The sequence below is a fragment of the Poecilia latipinna genome, unplaced genomic scaffold, assembly GCF_001443285.1.
Source record: "Poecilia latipinna isolate Pla-1442-1.1 unplaced genomic scaffold, P_latipinna-1.0 Scaffold373, whole genome shotgun sequence".
Taxonomy (NCBI): domain Eukaryota; kingdom Metazoa; phylum Chordata; class Actinopteri; order Cyprinodontiformes; family Poeciliidae; genus Poecilia; species Poecilia latipinna.
The window spans coordinates 292,199-308,680 of NW_015112989.1; the positions used below are offsets into that span (position 1 = coordinate 292,199).

General features: G+C 41.6%; 1 protein-coding gene across 2 annotated transcripts in view; it reads left to right on the forward strand.

The window, feature by feature from the left end:
- kiaa0586 (KIAA0586 ortholog) overlaps positions 1 to 16,482 on the forward strand; it is a 39,696-nt gene that overhangs the window by 17,069 nt on the left and 6,145 nt on the right. The window contains exons 8-25 of one of the 2 annotated variants that reach the window (XM_015036566.1): positions 2,026 to 2,182; positions 2,610 to 3,169; positions 3,437 to 3,509; positions 4,310 to 4,501; positions 4,594 to 4,801; positions 4,887 to 5,048; positions 6,303 to 6,418; positions 7,206 to 7,349; positions 8,310 to 8,447; positions 8,933 to 9,117; positions 9,196 to 9,320; positions 9,971 to 10,158; positions 10,236 to 10,389; positions 10,949 to 11,099; positions 11,188 to 11,432; positions 12,713 to 12,765; positions 14,145 to 14,255; positions 14,558 to 14,702. In XM_015036566.1, coding sequence (XP_014892052.1) covers positions 2,026 to 2,182; positions 2,610 to 3,169; positions 3,437 to 3,509; positions 4,310 to 4,501; positions 4,594 to 4,801; positions 4,887 to 5,048; positions 6,303 to 6,418; positions 7,206 to 7,349; positions 8,310 to 8,447; positions 8,933 to 9,117; positions 9,196 to 9,320; positions 9,971 to 10,158; positions 10,236 to 10,389; positions 10,949 to 11,099; positions 11,188 to 11,432; positions 12,713 to 12,765; positions 14,145 to 14,255; positions 14,558 to 14,702 — 3,107 coding nt within the window. The remainder of the gene's footprint in view (positions 1 to 2,025; positions 2,183 to 2,609; positions 3,170 to 3,436; positions 3,510 to 4,309; positions 4,502 to 4,593; positions 4,802 to 4,886; positions 5,049 to 6,302; positions 6,419 to 7,205; positions 7,350 to 8,309; positions 8,448 to 8,932; positions 9,118 to 9,195; positions 9,321 to 9,970; positions 10,159 to 10,235; positions 10,390 to 10,948; positions 11,100 to 11,187; positions 11,433 to 12,712; positions 12,766 to 14,144; positions 14,256 to 14,557; positions 14,703 to 16,482) is intronic. The other variant, XM_015036567.1, reaches the window with a different exon arrangement.

Consider the following 16,482-nt stretch of genomic DNA (forward strand, 5'->3'; position numbering starts at 1 on the left):
TTAATGTTTGCTGCATAATCTTGCCAAAACACTTCCTTGTGAACCTTCTTCTGATCAGTCTTAGGAAGGTTAATGCAAACCAGGTCAGAGGGGGGCAGCATGAGATGGTAAATAAACGATTTTCCCTTTGTGAACAGCGGCTGCTATCCTCCACCAGTTGTGTTGCTTAGCAACAGCAGAGGCACACAGTCTTCAACAGCTGTTTGGGATCATTCTGAGCAGCTTTATGACAGAGCAGGAGGTCGGAGCGGCAGCCATTTTATCCTCACTCATTTTACAGCTGCAGGCAGAGAACGGTTCACGTCTGCATTCACACAATGGATTCTCAGACTCTAACCTTTCAATACCCAACACTGTCCGGGTTTAGCCTGAATCTGCAGTGACACATAGCTGATAGAAGATTGTGTTTGTTTAGAAGCTTTTGTCCAATGCTCCTCTCCGTCTCAATCCAAGTCACCCAACTGTAGTTTGAGTCTTGTGTGAAATGCTGTAGATGTTGAAGGTGTCATGTGTCAGACCAGGGGCTGAGACTAAAGTCAAAACCTTTCTGGCACAACCATCAGGCCCTGCTGTCATTATGACATCTGTCTGATTTTACTCAGAAATCCAGCATAACTCTGTCTCTACAGCCAAGTGGTAACTTCAAAAATCCCAGAGACATTGTTCTGGACTGCAAGAAGTATAGTTGATACAAACCTGAGTATCATATCTTTCAAGCAATTATTCAAACATTAAAATTTGGCATCAGTAATTTAGATAAATGAGGTAACTTTAAACAATGTCACAAAAAATGTATTTTTTCCCCATCTTTCTTTCCATTACCATAATATCAGTGGAGACGGTCAAGGGTGGTCAAAGTACAACCTAGTGGCCAAAAGCAGTGGGTAAGATAAATGTTGTATACGTCAATGTTACTCTAAACGCTGGACCCATAATCTGGAAGTGGAAAGAACATATTTTCCCAATTAACCAACCAGAACCAGGTGACCCTTGGGAGATTTTGAACAGAGAAGTGAAAAGAATAATAAGAATCGTCCAAGAGTCGAGGAGCTTTAGAAATACTTGCAAATAGTAGGTGCAGTTTTTCCCGTGAGTAAAATAAGTAATGCACTGAAACACAACAGCCTCTATAAATACTCAGTGCATAAGACTCCACTGCTGAAGAAAAGCGTGTTGTATCAGTTTAACGGTGAAGAAACAGTCCAAAATATCCCCAAGTTTGTTGATGGGTTGTATAGTTTAGAATAAGGGTGTTAGCATAATATTTATGGGTCACTTGCTAATGTGACTCATAATATGTTAATGGCCCAATCACATTATGCTAATTCACAATTAGCTCTAGCTATTCTCACATTCCTGTCATTTCTTTGTTTAGTGGTTACTGATAGTGGACTGATATATTTTTACGTGTTTCTCCTTTTCTTTAGTAAAGAACCACACAGGAACCAACCAACTTTAATAAAAAAATAAAAATAAACTCAGAAAACTGATGCCACTTTTGACCACAAAGCCACATAATTAGCTTTTTGATTTCTATGACTGTGTAGCTCACTACGATTATTGATATTTGTCCTATTAAACCTACAAGTAAAACCTAGAAAAACATCGACATGTCCAATACTTATTTTACTTGCTGTGTGAATTCATGACTCTTGAAACATTAATCTACAAACTATTACATCCAAACAGTCCTTTAGGTTTGCAGTGTTGCACTTAATATTTTGATGGTGACGTGTTGAGCCCAACTGGAAATGAATCGGGCCTTTTTGCCTTATTAAGTTCTTTGGGATGAACTGGACAACATTTAAATAAACTTTTTCTAATGGATTTGTGGGGTCTCTTTAAGAAAACTGTTTTTGCCATTAATTTGTGCTGTACTTTAGAGATTCAGTTCAAATGTGCAGTTACTTGTCTGTTATTTAGATGAATAGATAATGTACAGACCTCAACATTTTATAGCAATATAGAATTGGTGTGTGCAACAGGTTCTTTTATTTTTTTCTGTGGGTCTTTTCTTTGCTTCAGGAGCAAACTGTATCTCCAGCAGCATCCAGCTGATCCTGTGGCTGAAAGCGTTCATCTTCAGTCTTTAGCAAACGACACTCAGGAAGCGGTAAGGAGAGCCAGTGATATGTTAAAGCAGATGGAGTGTCTGAAGACAGAGATAAAGATGCTGCTGACCGTGAGTAGTCAATATAACTCCACTTACAAGATTGAAGTAGAAACAGGTAGAAAGGTAACGGTGCTAGTATGTCAGCTCATGTAAAATAATCTGTAAAATTACGTTGAGAATTAATGAAATATTTTATTTAGCTAATTTTAGAAGACTCAGTTCAGAGCAGTGGTCGTCAAGGGCCAGAGTCCTGTAACTTTTAGATGTTTCTTGTGCTACACGCTTGAATTGAATGGTAAAACTGTCTGACTAGCATGCAGTCCAGCTCTACAGAGCTCTGCAAATGAGCTAATACTGGAGCCAGGTGTGCTGAAGCAGAGAGGCATCTAAACGTTGCAGGACACTGGCCCCTTGAGAACTGGAGTTAGATACCACTGGTTCAGGCTATGGGATATTTTTCCAGTGTTAAGTGTATGAACCGCTTTCGTTCATTCAGCAGCAAGAAGACTCCCCAGGCTTCTTGCAAAGAAGCCAACAAAGCCAACCTGAATCCCACCAGAGCAGGTCCAAGCCAAAGGAAGTCCAGGTTCAGTTCCATGAAAACCAGCTCTACCAGTCAAACTCTGATCAGCACCAGGCCCGGCCAAGCAGTCTTCAACCAACCGACCCTCAAAGCACTCATCCCCCGTTTCAGGCTTCCCATGTCCCACACAGACAGTCACAGGAGAACGCGGGTCCACAACTGCAGTCCCAACTTAATCAGCCCCTTTCTCAGAACCTGATGCCCATTACCACACCGCCCCAAACTGGGCCCTTATTAACTCACCAAGAAGTCCAGGGTCCATCTAGCCAGAGTCTTCAAGCCCTTTCCCATCAGTCCCAGTTTTCACTGCTCCAAAGGAAACCTGGTGGCTCCTCTACCCTGGAGGAGGCGGGCCAGGTTCTCCGTCAGGCTCGGAGAAGGAAGAAAGTTCTGGAGAACAACCTGGACTCTCTGCTGAAGGCCAAGAACGGAGAAATCCTACACTGCCAACTGGAAGCCTTGGCTGCTAACAGGTGACGCATACTATTAGCTAGTGCTAATAGTAGGTTGGTGTTAAGTGTGAGCACACACACATTCCCACTGGTGTAATCTGGAGGAGGGGCTGGTCACTGATGCCTGTCTTCAGGTGCCAATAGACCAGTCACTGTCCATGCCAGGGCAACACAGGAGACTAAACAAGCAACCCCCATTCTAAGGGCAACTCGGAGAATCTAATTAAGCTAAAATGCATGTTTCCACACTGTGGGAAAAAGAGTAAAGTTTACTTTTGTCGCCTGCAGAGACCTAACTGAAGAGGTCCGGATAAAGAAGACAGTGGATGCCTGGATCAACGCTTTAACCAGAGACGTTCAGGTAAACATTCAGAAATCTAGGATCAATCCTGATCTGCATAATTTTCATCTATATTGTGTTTCTTTTTTCTCCTTGGTTTGCAGAGCCTCAAGACTTGCATTTTTTTCACAGTTTTGCATTGTGGAACTACATGCTACAGTGCACTTCACTGAGAGTTTATGTGACAAACGACACAAATGATGCATGCCTGTGACGTGAATAGAAGGCTACCAATTTCGTTTCAGGGTATTAGATTCACTGAATCCCAAATGCTTGTCACACTTTTGTGAAACATTTTTGAAAGTTATTGTTTTCCTTCTGCTTCACAATTATGCATTACTTTGTTAGTCAAACATTACATCTATTCTGTCATGATGACAAACGTTGCTGGGCGATAAATTGTCCCAGGTGTTTTTGAGATGAGCGACAATATCATTATGTTGAGACCATTTTCAAGTAACATAATGGTAATGACAAAACAATGCAAGAACACATTCTCAAAGATTAATAAACTTTAAATTCTAATAAAAATTTTACATTGGACCCAGAAGACATTTTAAATATACAAAATAAATAAAAAACAGAAACAGCAAATAAAATGAATTACAAAGTTTGTGTAAACAAAATTGTCCTTCAGAAAATGGAAGACTTTTGTCTTCTAGTTTTTGGTAAAAAGAGAGAGAAAAGAAAAAATGCTAGATCACAAAAATGGAAGTTATTGATCTTGTTTTAATTTATCATGCAATTAACTAATTTATTGCTTATTTCAACAGGCCTAATAAGATCCTGATGAAGTTTTCTAAGCTGTCTTGTTTCTTCAGACTCGGGGTCATCCTCCCCCTGCTCAGGGTGCCATGCCTCTTCTAGATGCCATTCATTGCAGAGCATCAAACGCAACAAAGCCACAGCAGAGGGCTGCAGGCAGGGGGAAGCCAGTGAGCATGCCCAGAGGAACGAGTAATCAGCCAGTGATGGGAAGAGGAGGCAGAGGCCAGACTGCTGGACACAGAATGGTCATTCCTGATTTTGCTGACAGTGCTAAATGTTCTTTTGGTCAGTGAAGTCCAGGTGATAACTTTATCATTGATTTTGTGTGTGACTGTAGGAGACAGAGCCTGCTAGAGTCTCAGGTAACCTGATGGGCAGCCAGCAAAACGACATGGATGGAGAGCTTTATCTGACTCGCCTGTACGGCAGACTCCCTCACGAAGGTCTCAGGCGAACCCTGAAGAAGAGCCCATACCCTCGTTTTAGCTCTCCTGTGTCTCCTCTCGGAAGGAAACAGCACCCCCGACTGGTGGAAAGCATCAGAGGTCAGGAGATGCATCCAGTCACTTCTGTTCATCTGTGGAGGCTGTTCCTTTTCCTGATTGGTCTGTGGTCTGTGTCTCTTGTCAGGTGTAAGGCTGAAGTCCTGTAAGACTCAGACCAGTTTCGCTCCAGTCCTCAGTCTGTCAGCAGGACAAGCTTCCCAACACTCTCACTTATCCTTACTCCACTCTGCTCAACCTGTGGTGAACAGTGCAGAGCGCTCCACTGGTGCCAGGGCAATCCCACTGTGTCAGTAAACCACTGGACATCTACACTCTGAGCACAGTCACTATTACTCATGTTGCTGTCAATCCATCCATCCATCTGTCTGTCCAGCCTGCTGAGTTTTGTATTTATAACCTGTCTTTAGTTTAAATTTATGCACTAAACTCATATTTAATCTTTATCAAAGGACTAACTCTGGCAGAATGGTCATGAAATCTGTGTAGGAACTCTGTTTTTTTGTTTTTTTTGTTTGTTTTTTTTAAGTGAAACATTAGCTGTGTGACTCCAACAGCCTGTTGGTGTGTGACTCTGTGCCTGTTAAGACCCCTGACTCTTAAATTTAAGAAACAGCAGGATTTTCTTTCACAAATCTTCTGTCCTCAGTAGCAGTGATGCTAGCTGAGGGATTATGGATTGTTGTATGCATTGGAGACTGTTTTTGGTCATATTTTTGAAATCGTATTTTCAAGATGGAGTAAACGTGGATCGCGCTCATCTGTTTTCTTCTTTGGAAGGAATTTCTACTGTATTAGTCTCATGGCCTGATAGTGTCTTGGTTGCTACAGACTAGTCTTAAGAACACATAAACACTACAACACAAGCACGTATCTGATCAGGTCTGTCCTACTGGGAAGTAAAGACTAGGGTGTGTATAAGATTCCAGTACACTGAGGTTGAAACCCTTAAATGGTTAAAATGACTTTTCAAAAACAATTTATTTGAAGATGAATTCTTATTAGTGTGGTCCTAGCAAGTTCCTTTTTCTCTAACACTCTGGACCTGTCCGTCATGTTTTATGGTGTGTGGTAATTAACTTTAAACAAAAACAAAAGATGCCACTGAGTCATCTAAAGTGGAGTTATGCTGTAGCTCTGCTGTCTGACAGGTTGTAAAATAAACCTAACCTGAAGGACACCAAGAACAAAAAAACCAAACCTATTATTTACAAATAAAAGATGAAGCCAAGCATGAAAAACTGAGTAGATGTCACGATCCTCAGGTTGTAGAACCAACATTAGTCGCCGTACGTTCAGTAGTTTCTCTGTTTCACACATTGTTTCTGATGCTCCTTCAGTTCATTGGGGACATTTAATTTGCATGAAAAAATACATTTTGGCTTGAATTAGTTGGGACATCCAGCCAGTTGAACAGGTGTGAAATTTGCGGTCTCTTTCTTTTTTAAATAAAAGAAACATTTATCTTTCATAATAAGCTTCATTTAAAGGAATAATGAAAGTAGTATAGATCTAAAAATGACATGCATGTTTGCTTTTGCAGGTCTTCCCAGGATGGACTCCTCCAGGTGTGAGCGTTTTCAGGACAGAGCATCAGTACTTCCTGTTCCTCTGTCAGAGAGCAAGGCGAATGTCAACAATGGAACCAACAATCACCAGGTGAACTGCATCATAAGTCTGCTCATTATGCAACATACTATTCATCCAAACACTTCAGTGCAACTTCAAGTGTTTGTTAAAGATTCCAAGTCATTCCTCATATTTACAAGTAAAATTTTAAAGGGCTAAAGTGTTGTGGCGTTTGGTTTTATCTGCCTCATTTAGTAAATATAAACTGACTGAATGTTGCCCAAGAGCAGAAATTCTCACTCTGTCATAATTTCCACTCACTAAATGTCAGTTGTTGTTTTGTTCTTTTTTTAAGGTGTGGTTGTTATATTTTCAGATAATTCATGTAATGGATACAAAATAAAATATGGAAACATAAGAGAACAGAAAAAAGTCCTCCTCTTCTGCAGAGGAAGAGGACAGAGCGTTTTGGAGCTGCTCAGCCTCTCTCCACTTGAATCTGATAGAGAATTTTTGAAGGCAGCTGAAGGTTAAGGGATGAGGGATTCTAGCCCACTGTTTTACAGAAATGTTTTAATTCACAACCAGACACATTAATTCAGCAACATTGGAGGGGCTTTGAGTAGGAACATCCTTCTTTAGGTGATATTATGTGATCTGAACTGGATTTAGCTCCAGACTTTGGCGAGGTGAAAGTGTTTTTGTCTCTCATGATGCAGACCAGTCCAGGTCTTCCACATGAAGCCCACTCATTCCTGGATGAACAGGAAGAAATGTGGTTTATTGCTGGTGCCCAGTGTTGGGAATTTCTCCTGTTTTTCTTATGTTGAAAAACATGCATGTCTGAGTGCTCACTCTGGTGATTTGATGTTGACAGAAGCAGCAGGTGGTTCCAGAAAAGCCTCCATCTTCTCCATCACACGTCACTGAGATCAAAGCAGCAGAGCCTCTAAAAGATGACGAAGATGAAGAAAACAGTTTCCCTGGAAATAACTTTCTCTCCGTCTCTGATGTCCACCAGGTAACACATGACTTATTTAGTGAATCAGCAGTGCCTCCATTTGTTTTTTGTTTTGAGTATCCTGTCAGGCAGTTTGGCCCTCAGGATTGTTGTCTGAGTGTCGAGGTGAGGCCCGACAGCTTTACCTTCCCAAGTGGAGCATCACTGAGATGCTGGCCCTGGCCTCGACGCCGGCCCCATCCACAGAGGGCCCCCTGCCCATAAGCCCTGATATGGGTTCCTCCACAGAGCCACCCCCCAGTAGCACACAAACACTGAACATGATCTACCAAGTACAGAATCTCCCATTCACAGGGGGGCGCAGGAGAGCTCCAACCCCAAAATGCCAATGAGAACACACCTGTAAAGGGCGAACTGAACGGAGATCTGAAAAGGCTCCAGAACCTTATAAAAAAGGCTGGTTCTGTTCTGGTTCTGTTCTGGGGATGACTGTTTTATCTTCTGGAGGTGATGATGCAAAGAAGGATTCTTCATAAAATTAAGATAATTATGAACAACCCTGACCATCCTCTTCACAAGGCTGTTTTACAAAACCAGTGTCTTCAGTCAGAGGCTTCTTCAGATTTGCTGTTATACAGACCTCATTGGGAGAGCTTTCCTGCCAACAGTCTCACTATCGACTGTAACTCTGAAAATTTTGAATTAATATGATTTACAACAACATTTAGTTTCCTTTTGGATCGATAAAGTATTTTTGAATTGAAGTGAATTGATCGCCACCAGAATTAAGAGCCACAAAATAAAAATCTGAACGGTCTGAGAAGACCCCATGGATCCAGTCATATGTGATGTTGATGTTACAAAATGCATTACAAATGGGGGTATGGGGCGCTGGCCAGCACAGAATACATTTTTTTTTTTTAAATCCTGCTTGAGAAATACTTTAATTTGACTATTTCTAGATAATTTCTCGTGGAAAAAAATGTCTGAGTGCTCACTCTGGTGATTTGATGTTGACAGAAGCAGCAGGTGGCTCCAGAAAAGCCTCCATCTTCTCCATCACATGTCATTGAGATCAAAGCATCTCTAAAAGATGACGAGGATGAAGAAAGCAGCTTCCCTGGAAATAACTTTCTCTCCGTCACTGATGTCCACCAGGTAACCGCCCCTCTTCCTGACTTATTTAGTGAATCAACAGCGCCTCCTGCTGGACACAGATAGATTAGCACACAGCAGCATACTGTGTTTACCTTGTTAACAGACCAGGTCGGCCTGTTTGAGGTGCTTTTGTTATGTTTCATAAACTCTTGTGATCGTAGCATACTGCAGTGAAACACCATTACCAGTTTGGTGGGAATACATCGATTCACCATGGCAACTGTTTCTTCAGTGTTGTAAAGGAAGCTCCCAACTACAAAACAAAGTATTCTCTGACTTACATTTTTTTAATATTTCTGGACTGAAGTACATATTATTGGCTTTCTGAGACATTCTGGAAAAACATTGTGGAGAAAGTTTCTTTGCTGATCATCAGAGTGAAGGTTGTAAAACTCTGGATATCTGCTGCCACATCAGAGCAACTTCTGTTCCCTTCAGTCGCAGTGAGAAAGATTTTCCTCTGCTCTGCACCAATGACTCTTCAGGCGGAGAACAGTGATGTGGGTGAGGAGGTGGTGGTGTTGGAGGGAGGCCCCTCCCCGGCTCCAGTGCGGTGCCACAGCCCGGTCTTCCCGCCAGAAGCCCCCTCCTCTCGCCGTGCTGAGATCGTGACTCCTGTTGCGGGCCGTGGCGGGACACAGGACATCCTGGAGAACCGGCTGGTGGAGTGGTGAGGCTGGGTCTGGACTTCACTCATGCTGCTGCTGCTGTGTCTGACTCTGCTGCTGGTTCTGCTGGTTCTGTTAAGGGTGGAGCAGCAGCTGATGTCCAGGATGATTGCTGATATGTATCGCCCTGCCCCGCCCGACCCAGCCCAGAATGACTCCACTGACCAATCAGAGCCTGAGGAGCGGAGTTTCACCTCAGATATTGGTAACACAGCAATATGTAATGATGTAATAACATCGACCTTCAGAATGTAATAAAACATAATTAAAACTACAATATGTAATAATAATAAATGCATAATGTACTAAAAATCCTTAAACACATTTTGTAATACTTTATACAGCATTATATAGTAACACTTTTAGATTTTGCACCGATTATTACATAATAATATGGCACATTATGTAATATTCTGACTGGTTACCTGACTGATTCCACCGTCGCCTCTGATGGGACATCTGACTGTGTAAAGAGGCACACCTGCTCTACAGCCAGTCTTCATTAAGGAAGCGCCCCCTGTCTTTGCCATCATAATGATAAATAGTTTATTCATAGATCACTTTACCATGGGATCCATTTTTTCTTGGATACTGAATAAGCTGTTGAGCTGATAAAAGTATTTAAAAAGTACACTGGTGCTCCTACTACCTACACATTTTATAGTAATATTCATAAAATATAATGTTATAATGTTGCAGAAAGTATAACAAAGTGTGTTCAAGGATTTTATGACATTTTGCATAACTTAGTTTTACATTTTGAAGGCTGATATTATTACATAATGCGGGTTTCATGGTGAGTTTCTGTCCTAACTTGTGATGAACGTCTTGTCTCCACCCGCCGTGTGTTTGCAGTGGAAGCAGCAGGAGGTGGAGGTCTGCAGCTCTTCGTAGACGCCAACGTCTCGGTGGATTCGGCTTTGATCAGGCAGCTGGTGAACGAGGTTCTGACTGAAACCGTGGCCCAGATGCTGTCCCAGACCAGGGCAGTGTCTACGGCTCCAGAACCAGGACCGGAAGCACCGCAGTCAGAAGATCAGGAGGTACTAAGAACTCCTCAGCTCCCTGACATGATGTGAGCTGTTGTTTCACCTCCTTATGTTCCACATTTCTACACCAGGACAAAGCGGCTCCACTGGTCCCGACACCAGTCCCATCACCTCCACCCAGCAGGCCCCAGCTCAGCAGAGACTCCACCCCAGCAGCCACTCCTCTTCCATCTGAACCATCCAGCCCAGTTCCCCAGGACTCTCCTCAGCCAGTCACAGCTCCAGGTCTGTCAGCAGCAGACTTTAATAGTAGTATTGATCTTATGTTTTAAGTGGAGCCCTGGTGACAACAGTGGGAGAACCATCACTTTCTACAGGCGATTTGGCTACAAATAAAAATGTATCTCAACCCCACTGAGTTGATTGTTGGATCTTCTAGATCTTTAGAATTTATTTTAAAGCTTTTTACAGTGTCATCAACTGGGTGTTTTTACATTTTATAGGAGTTTTTAATCAAATCTTCAGCTACAATCTGATTTCAGCCCAAATTACATTGATAACATTTTTAAAACCAGTCCAGTCTGTTTATGGTTACTGTGTAGTCTAGATTTATAGTCTAGATTTATAGTCCTCCTGTAATCTGTTTACAGGTTTGTGTGGAAGCTGATCACACATTTGTTGTAATCTCTTTTAGATCTCCTTGTTACCCATTCCAGCCTGATCAAACCATGATGACAGCCTTTTTATCTCTCTATAATCTGATATACATGTAACATTATTCTGGTCAGGATAATACTTGATTACAATCATGCATTAATGTACTTTCCTCCGCCTGTGACCTCAGAACCTGTAGCTACACCGGCCGCCACACCAGAACCCTGTCTGCCCGATGAAAGCTCCTCTGCTGCTCATCAGGCCCCGACCCCAGCCTCACAGGGGGACTCACAACTTTCACTGGACAAGCTGGAAGAGCTGGAGTCACAGAAACACCCTCTGTATGTGCACGCATACACACACACACGCCAAGATGAAAGTGTTTGAGATCACGTGGCTCATCAAACTCCATCCTCTCTCCTCTATCAGGGCGCTGTCTGTAGCAGAGGAGGAGCCGGTGGTCAGCAGCCCCGCTCCTGCTCAGTCCCAGCCTCCTCAGGCAGAACCCAGTCCTGCTCCTCCTCCCAGTCAACTGGAAACCAGTAGCTCCAGCAGCAGCAGCAGTTCCAGCAGCAGCATTAGCAGCGCTGTAACTGCAGAGACCGAAGCTGCACTCAAACACATCTCAGAGGGAGAGTTACTCATCAGCATCAACCAGCTGGCCCCTCTGACAGGTACGAGCAGTAACTAGGGCTGCACCGACTGCAGTTTTTGGACTGATTACTGATTTTTAAAAAGCCTGACCTGCTGATTCCCATTTTGTCCGAAACCAATTTTTTTGTCTGAGTGTCACTAAATATAGCAAGAAAGTGGCTGAGTTGGCAACATTGGAGTCATTATTGTTAACTATAAACATGCAGACATGACCTAATAGTGGATCAGTCAGTCAAACCTCTATCACTGCAGAGCAGAAGAGGACAGTGGCTGACATTTAGACCTCTGCTGAGGTAGATAAGATCAGGGGAAAAGACCAGCTTCACATGTAGCTATCAGCTGGTCTCTGATCTCCCAAAATGAAGTAAATCTGTACCAATAAATCGGCTGCACTCCTAGCAGCAACATCACGTTACGTTTTGTGGAACTTGCGTCCAGGACCTCACCTCATAAACCAGATCCATCTTCCCTTTATGAAAAATACGGTTCATATTTTTTTCTAGCCTTAAATTAGCTTCAGGCTTAGGCAGGATATTTGAGGACTGATGAATAAAAATGAGTTAAGATGTTCAGGAACCACTAAAGGTTCAGCCCATCAGCAGCTGGAAGCTGCTGGGACACATTAATTCTGCGTGTTCCAGAATTAATGTGTCATTTATGTCCATGGTGAGAGGATGAAGATGTTGCCATACTTTGCAAAAACAAAAGATTAACCAGTTCTAAGGATTTTTGTTTAGGAAAGAAAAAAATCATAAACGATTTTTCCTTTTAGATCTGAAGCATTGCAAATAATTAACAAATAAACTTGTCAAAATGACTTTATCAAACTTATAGATAGTTGTGAATAAATGTAATGAAATAAACAATAATCAACAATTTATTTATTTATTGTTGTTTTTTTCCTCAAAAGCATTGACAGGTCTTTGTGTCCCAGCAGAGCCTTGCTCCAGATCTTTTTAATTTCCTGAGGAAAAAATGAAGCTGACTCATATTCCAGCTTTTTTCATTGCCACAAAAACTGCATCGTCATAAAATTGATAAATGCTTTTGCTTTTGGCAGAAGATTTTACTTATACCTCAGAAACAGAGCACAGAAAGAGATTAAAGGGAAGTGTGACTAATTTTTTTGTTTTCTTTTTTTAAAAATTGTTTTTAAATCACAGATTAGAAGGTGGCTCGGTAATATTTCCTGTGGTTTTTGTTGTTTGTTTCATAAATCCAGTATGGTGAAATGAGTTCTGATCCTTTTCCTGTAGCTGTGTTTGCTTGTTGCTGTAATTTTGATCTGTTTATGTTTCAGAAGAGGAGGAAGTCTGTAGCTTCTCCAGCTCGCTACAAGAGGTGGAAGACATGGTGAGTAGTCGATGCCTGGACTGTGGGATCACTTCCTCCTCTGAATTCTCACTGATCAATCAATCAATTAATCAATCATAGCACGTTTCAGTAACAAGGCAGTTCAAAGTGCTTTTTATCATAAAAATACAAAAAGACACCACAAAGTCAGCAATTGAGAAAATCAGTAACAAACATTACATTTCATTGAGTGTCATCATATTATCATCAATACATGTCAAACAATATGTTATTCTTTTTACCTCTAGCCACCATGAGCTGTTGTGGTTTTGGTATCAGCAGTAAGACAATAACATAGAGTTTTTTGATAATCTGCACATTCTTTTAAACAAAATTGCCCAAAATAAGGCTGTTATTTTGTGTTTAGAACAACAAAAACTCAACTGATCCAGAATTTTAAGGAATTTTGGCCCGGTCTCCTTTCCAACGTTGCTTCAGCTTCTTGAGATTTGCAGACTTGGTTCTGCACAACTCACAAGAATTGATTCTTTCCTTTTTCAACTATTCTCTTGCTTATTTACTGCTGTTTCAGGGTCATTGTTCTGTCCATGGCCCACTCTGGTTCCATCTTTACATTTGACACTAGAGTTCATAGTCAGGTCAATAATTGTCTCCAACGTGCCTGTTTGTGCTGATATGCATCAAACATAATGATATCTATGATGAATCTTACATACAGTAAGGACAGTAGGGCTGCATGACCACAGGAAAATATGTAATTCAATACCTCTGCTGATTATTGCTGATGACATTGATAATGCACATTTTCCACAACTCTTTTCATTCTTTTTGTATCACAATTCATCCACCATTTGTTGTCAGCGTTAGCATCTCCATCTCTACAAACATAAATCATGTATAGACAGAGAGGTTTGTACAAAACCAGGAGGACAGAGAACATCACCCAGTTGTAAAGTCCTTCCACTAAGAGAATAGACTTTAAAATACTGTTGTTAGTTTAGAAATCACTGAACAGTTTAGCACCACAATACATTAAATATCTGCTGTTGTTGCATCAGCCTTCTGGACCTGTCAGGTCTTCTGGTTCTGAAGCAGCATTCAGCTTCTATGCAGCACAAATCTATAACAAACTTCCAGAAAACTGCAAGTGAGCCGAAACACTGAGTTTCCTTTAAATCCAGACTAAAAACCCACCTTGGAGTTTAGAGTTGCTTTTGAAACATAATAATTGAACATTGACCAAAATATTCGACATGTATTGATGATTTTGATGATGGCACTTGACAAAATGGAAAGTTTGTTTCTGTTTTCTAATTTGAACTGATTTGTCTTATTTAAAGTCATTTACTTTTCCTAAGCTGTTTGGATTAAAGTCATTAAGAGCCTGTTTGTTTTGTCCCTCTGTGTCCATCCTGCAGGCCTTTGACTCGTCCACTGTAGAACAGGTTGGAGGTCGTAGCATTCTGCTGACCCTGTTGACCAAGATGGATCAGGGTGTCGCTCACAGAGGACAGAGGCCACAGCCTGAGGTTTGTTAACCAGTTGCACTTTAAAACCAAGGTCAAGCACATTTGAAAACATTAACTACAGACTATCAGGCTGTTTAAAGAAATCTTGAGGATTTCACTGTTAACCCTAAAAAACTAATTCCACCCTAGTAGAAAACCTAATAAAACTTCTGAAGTTTTTTGCAAAGGTTATTACTTTTACTTTGAGTTGATGGACAGCTCAGTGTTTCAGTGATTATGGTACATTTTATTACTGAGAGTAGGAGGTAAGTGAAGGGTGTTAAACATTCACGCTCTGTAACCTTTGACCTGCCATGTTTTAGGGCTCCTGGGGGAGGGAGGAGATGGAGGACGAGGTGAGTGTGGGGGAGGTGAGGGACTGCGGGCCGGCAAAACCTCAGAACCAGACCACAGACCCGACGGGACTGGATCAAAGCTCCGCCTGCAGACAGATCAGCCAGCCTGAAGGTCAGAACGTCTGTACAGTATGTCTGGGCTGGTGAGGTCATAGTTGTGACAAAATACATGATATTATTTTGCTGAGTGGGATCATAGACCTCCTTATGAGTGAGACTGTTACCTTCAGTCTGGAGAAACAGGAAGGACTTTTGTTTTGTTGTCTAACGTTTACAAAGTGGAAAAAATATAAGACGACAACCTGGATTTTTAAAATACTGGTAGAGTTCTAATAATATGAGGAAATGATAATAAAAAAAAAGAAAAGATCTTTTACATTTTTTGTAAATTAAAAAAAAGAAGCAACATCTGACAAGGTATAAATTAGGACACCCTAAAATTTCTTTCCGTTTTAAATTTCTTAAATTTGACGAACAGAGAAGGTCTCTTCAACCCCAAACATCTGGATCAGCCTTTGTTTTCTACGTCTAAAAAATAGAAAAATGTTGGCCGAAAAAATTGTAGCACTCTTATTATTTTGGTGAGGTGCTGATTTCTGGGAAAGAAACTGGTAGCAGCCTGCTCTACTGGCTACATCCAATTAAACACCAGAGCCAGAGTTCAGCATCCCTTTCAATCCTTATGTAAATTTATTAATATCCATTTTGAAGAGATTGCTTTGCTATACGGTTGGTGCTCAGCACAACCGATTCGTCTGTAGCCTGAAAGAGTTCTGAGCTATAATCTTTGGTGGTGTCACATGAAGTAAAGGTTAGAAGCTTAAACCAATTACTGCTCTGTGTTGCAGGTCTAATGTTATGTAGGGGAAAAGCATAACATTAGTGTTTAGCTGTTTCTGAAAACTATGCACATCAGCATTTTCTGCCAACTAGCTGTGTGGAAAACACATTTTATTATGTTTCTGCTTCATCTTCGGTCTCTGGTTGTCATGGAAGCATGTCTGATCTCACACCTACCAGCTCAGCGCTTCTGCAATTTTCTACCAGTATTATTCTTTAGGCAGTCAGACAGCTTGGTGTGTGTGTGTTTCTTTGCAGAGGTTACGGTATCCCTGTATGTTTGTATTTTCTGATGATAATCACAGAAACCTGCAGACCTGTTGCATAGCAACAGTTTCTGCTGGACTAAATACTAAAACCTATAAGAACCAGGTTAAAGACAGATAGTTTTTCCTTTGGCTTTTTAACATGTTCTTCATAAAAATGAGTCCAACTATTGAAGGGCTCTACTGTTGCTATGTTGCCATAGAGACTCTGAGAGTAAGCAGAAAAAGACTCGAATGAATGAATAGATTTTTCCTTTGTTGAGCTACTGTCTGTGAAGTCTGCTGTGTCGTCTTTCCAGCGTTTGGTCCGGCTCTGCCATCAGGTGTTTTTAAAGACGTGGATGTTACCTGTGCAGATGCCTGTGTTTCTGCCTCTGTGGCTGTGCAGGACGGCGCTGAAGCACACTGAGCCCTGTGTTCCAGAGGCCTCAGCTTTACTCTCTGCACACTCTATCCTTTCACTGCCCAACTCGGTTTCCGTTCAGCTTATGGAGCCTGTGAAAGGCTAGTCTTCATTTCCCTGGTTCCCGCTGATACTGCCAGCCCAGAGCACGCGCTCCCTGCCCCCACACACTCAGAGCCCACCCAGCTCGGCTTTCAGAGTCCTGATCCCGTACAGCAGTTTAATAGCTTCCTGGTAAAGTCTTCCCCAAAATTTCCTGGCAGGATTGTTTTAATTCAGCAAGCATGGACTTTCTAACATGATCGGCCTGTTTGAAGTTCTTTTACAGATTTGAGTCCATACTTTAAAGCTGCAGTACGTAACTTTAATATATGTAAAACATT